The sequence below is a fragment of the Nicotiana sylvestris genome, chromosome 5 (genome assembly GCF_000393655.2).
Source record: "Nicotiana sylvestris chromosome 5, ASM39365v2, whole genome shotgun sequence".
Taxonomy (NCBI): Eukaryota; Viridiplantae; Streptophyta; class Magnoliopsida; order Solanales; family Solanaceae; genus Nicotiana; species Nicotiana sylvestris.
The window spans coordinates 47,719,641-47,723,126 of record NC_091061.1 but is presented as its reverse complement, the minus strand read 5'-3'; the positions used below and the strand labels follow the sequence as shown (position 1 = coordinate 47,723,126).

Genomic DNA, 3,486 nt, shown 5'->3' with positions numbered 1-3,486 from the left:
ACGCCATTGGAAATCATGACAACTCTCTTGTTGTGCAGAGTGTTCATTGGATGCCTGCTTACACAGATAGTAAAGAAGTTAATGTGATGCAACAGTGCAATAATCAGGGAAAATCTTAATATTTAGCTATGAGTTTAGTCATCATAGCAATGCCAAATATAGATACAGAGATATCATCACAAATTATTTAGGTACTGCCAGTTTTCTTAACACAAAGATCCTCCTTAAATCTCATATGTCAGAAAAGAAATTGATTATTATACTATGCTTTAGCGAGATACCTTGATATTTTGGAAAGTGTTGACAAAGTAGAAGCAGGTTCAAAATCAGCTGTCTTATCTCAGAATTCTTTTGTTTCGGATGGATCATAATCATAAGCTTCCCCAGCCTTAACAAATCTACCTTTAACTCGTCTTCTGGTATCTGCCCTAGCCTTACGCGACTCATATCTTATTTGCTTACCAAACCTGCATGTCATAAAGCATAAATACCAATTCAAGGGAAAGATTTGTATTCACATGAAATAAAACCTTCTGATGAAAATAACCACTTAGTAATTTGGTATCGAAATTGTTGAAAAATCGTACCTAAGGAACGAAAAGAACCTACGAGAAGTCTAATTAAGGGGAACATCAAGAAAAGTAAAGAACATTTAAGGGACTCTAAATGAAAGACTTGCAAAAGATGCAAGTATGCTGTCCAAGTTATCGACTTTAAAAATAAGCAAGCCATGACTGTTCAAATGTAAAAGAGTTTCGATCAACTTACGTTCTACTTTTCTTTTTCTCATTGTATCTCATCTTGGCTTCATGCCTTTTCTGTGGACTTTTTTCTAAATTCAAATCCCAGGGTTCACCATTAAGGAACACTGGTGATAACCCACAATCTTGATAGTCGGTTGTTGCACTACTTTCTCCAGTGATGTTGGAGAGTGATAATGACATGCTTGAATGGATTGGTGCAGGTAGAAATGGTAAGCCGATGCTACCATTGCAACTGGGATCCATAAGCATGCAATTAGCAGTGGCACTCATCGTCTGAAACAGATTCGTTGAACGAGCAGCTGCAGCCATTTGTGAGGCCTGCAATCCCATATACTCTTGTGGTCCTGATGATGTAGCCTAACAAAACACAAAGGGAACCTCAAGAGATGTTTCCAAAAAAGGCACATAATAATACTTAACAGTCAGTTGCAAATTAAAACTTGTCACAAGAACCTCAAGAGATGTTTCCACATGACTATTAGATCCAGATACGGATGAATTTTTCTCCATAACTAGGCAATCCAATTCCTTGTCTTCACTAGAGTATATTGGATGACTCTGTTGTGAACTGCCCAAAAGTTCATAATTACCACAGTCGAAACTCAATGTTACGTCATCAAAATTGACACCTTTTGAGAGATCATCACCTTCCTGAAATCCGAGATCCTTAATTGGACAATCTTGCTGCATTTGAAGTAAATTAGCACCATTAGTGCATACCATACCAGACAACATATATATATATTCAACAAGAAGACGTGTTTATATGATGTTGTATACATGAGGAGAAGGAGGAATCTAAGGGTTCAACTGAACTCATTACTTTTGCTTGAACTATGTATACATATAAGAAAAAAGGATACATATACTAAGATGACCGAACACATTGACTCTAGATCCTGAATTCACCTCTGAATTATGAAGCCATTGCCTAGGACATGTCATACTCCTGACATACCTGATCTAGTCTTATAGCATTGCCAGTTGATATTAAAACAACTCAACAACAACAACAACATTCTAGTGGAATCCCACAAGTGGGGTCTGGGGAGGATAATGTGTACGTAGACCTTAATTACCCCTACCCTAGGAAGGTAAAAAGGCTATTTCCGAAAGACCCTAGGCTCGAGAGCAAGAATGATATTAAAACAACTCAAACAAACAAAAAGGAAGTATGAGAAAATTAAGAGCAATATATAACCTTAGAAAGGCCAGATCCCTCTGAGACGGGCACTGGATCTCTGTTGTAGGAAGTCAAGTAACTGAGATTTGAAGGAATTGCCCATGGATCAAACTTATAATTAGAAGCTAACTCATTAAGCTTATTAGCAACCAATGAACCTCCATTTCCTTTAGTCTCCAAACTGCTATTCTCATTGATACTCAATGAGCTACAAGGAGTACCGAAGCTGCCAAAATTAGTGTCATTACTAACAGGAATTTCAAGAACTTCAGACAACATCCTTGTGAACTCAGTTGGAGATAGACTTCCATTATAAGGATTCAACTGTTTGAGTCGATGCCCTGTCCCCGTACAGCCATTTTGGTTCCAATCACAGCTTCCACACAAGCACATTTCTTCATCCATGCATCTAACAACTGCTGGTTGTGAACTGCATTTGTCACAAATGAGAGAACGAGAATGCCTTCGCGATAAAGAATTTGCTGAGTGCACATTTTCATCACATTGCAAGCAAAGCCTTGCTGAATCTGATTTACAATATACTACTCCCCTCACCACCCCACATAATTCACATACAGGATCCATTAAAACCTAGTTATTTTCCTCCAACAACTCCCTTACCTAGTATAATAAATATGCTTCTCCTTATTTATTCTTGTAATTTATTTCCTTGGCCTATCTAAGTGGATACAGTATTCAAACAAGATAAAATAGAATTCTAGGTCACAAACAGTGATTCGATTAATGATGAAGAAAGAGAATTCTTCATATAAACACGTTGGACTTCTCTTGATCCTGCACCTTGTATAAAAACTTTATCAGAATCAAGCACTTCACCCGTTACAACAAAAATATAAGATTGAAACAATGTATATACCTGATGAACTAAATATGAAACTAGAGCTGTTAAATTCTATGATAAATTATATTGTATTAAAACTACTGATTAGAACAAAAACCTCGTTCAATGTTGATCCAGATGGATGCAAATGTTGTTGTCACTAAGCACATAAGATTGTAGGAAAAAATTGAAAGGAAATAAAAAAATCTAGTGGAATGTAAATTTTATTTTTTTCTTTGGTTTCAGTGAAGAACGTATATTGGTATTTATGGACGTGTGCCACGTGGAGAGATGTGAGAAGTGAAACTTGATACGGCTTACTAGAAATGCTGATCTGGAATGGAATATGATTCTTGCTCAACTGATTTTGATTACTGTCCCGAGGACTCGCTCTCTATAAAATCACTTCGCTGATGGTAAAAATGTTGACGAAAAAAGAATACGAAATAATTTACCCGCTTTCTTATCAAAATAAAAAAAATACGTAACATGTCTTTATTATTTTTTCTTATACAAACTTTGATCACTTAACAAGATTAAGGGTGTGTTTGGTATAACAGAAAATGTTTTTCGTGAAAGATGTTTTCTAAAGAAATATTTTCTTAGAAAATAAGCAGTAATCTTATTCATTTTTCGGTGTTTGGGACACAAATTAAGGAAAATGACTTCTCAAAATATTCATAAATAATTTAAATATA

At 35.7% G+C, this 3,486-nt stretch overlaps 1 protein-coding gene across 3 annotated transcripts; it reads right to left on the bottom strand.

Moving 5' to 3' along the window:
• Nucleotides 1-288: 288 nt before the first annotated feature.
• Nucleotides 289-2,999, bottom strand: LOC104235143 (putative zinc finger protein CONSTANS-LIKE 11). 3 transcript variants are annotated; one of them, XM_009788832.2, is made up of 5 exons: nt 2,907-2,999; nt 1,966-2,742; nt 1,218-1,448; nt 769-1,121; nt 289-467 (listed from the first exon to the last, which is right to left on the bottom strand). In XM_009788832.2, the coding sequence occupies exons 2-5, from the start codon at nt 2,530-2,532 to the stop codon at nt 341-343; spliced, it is 1,278 nt and encodes a 425-aa protein (XP_009787134.1). In that variant the 5' UTR covers nt 2,533-2,742; nt 2,907-2,999; the 3' UTR covers nt 289-340. The 3 variants fall into 3 exon arrangements, with proteins under 3 accessions (XP_009787134.1, XP_009787137.1, XP_009787136.1); XM_009788835.2 differs by having other exon boundaries at nt 1,966-2,377; XM_009788834.2 differs by lacking the exon at nt 2,907-2,999 and having other exon boundaries at nt 1,966-2,888.
• Nucleotides 3,000-3,486: the final 487 nt, after the last annotated feature.

Bases quoted from the DNA above. Each gene is read 5' to 3' on its own strand.
- LOC104235143 (XM_009788832.2), bottom strand. From the start codon at position 2,532: ATGGATCCTGTATGTGAATTATGTGGGGTGGTGAGGGGAGTAGTATAT. The intron at 1,449-1,965 runs GTTATATATTGC...CTTCAAATGCAG, and splicing joins AGGGATCTGGCCTTTCTAAG to CAAGATTGTCCAATTAAGGA. The intron at 1,122-1,217 runs GTTCTTGTGACA...GTGTTTTGTTAG, and splicing joins ATGTGGAAACATCTCTTGAG to GCTACATCATCAGGACCACA.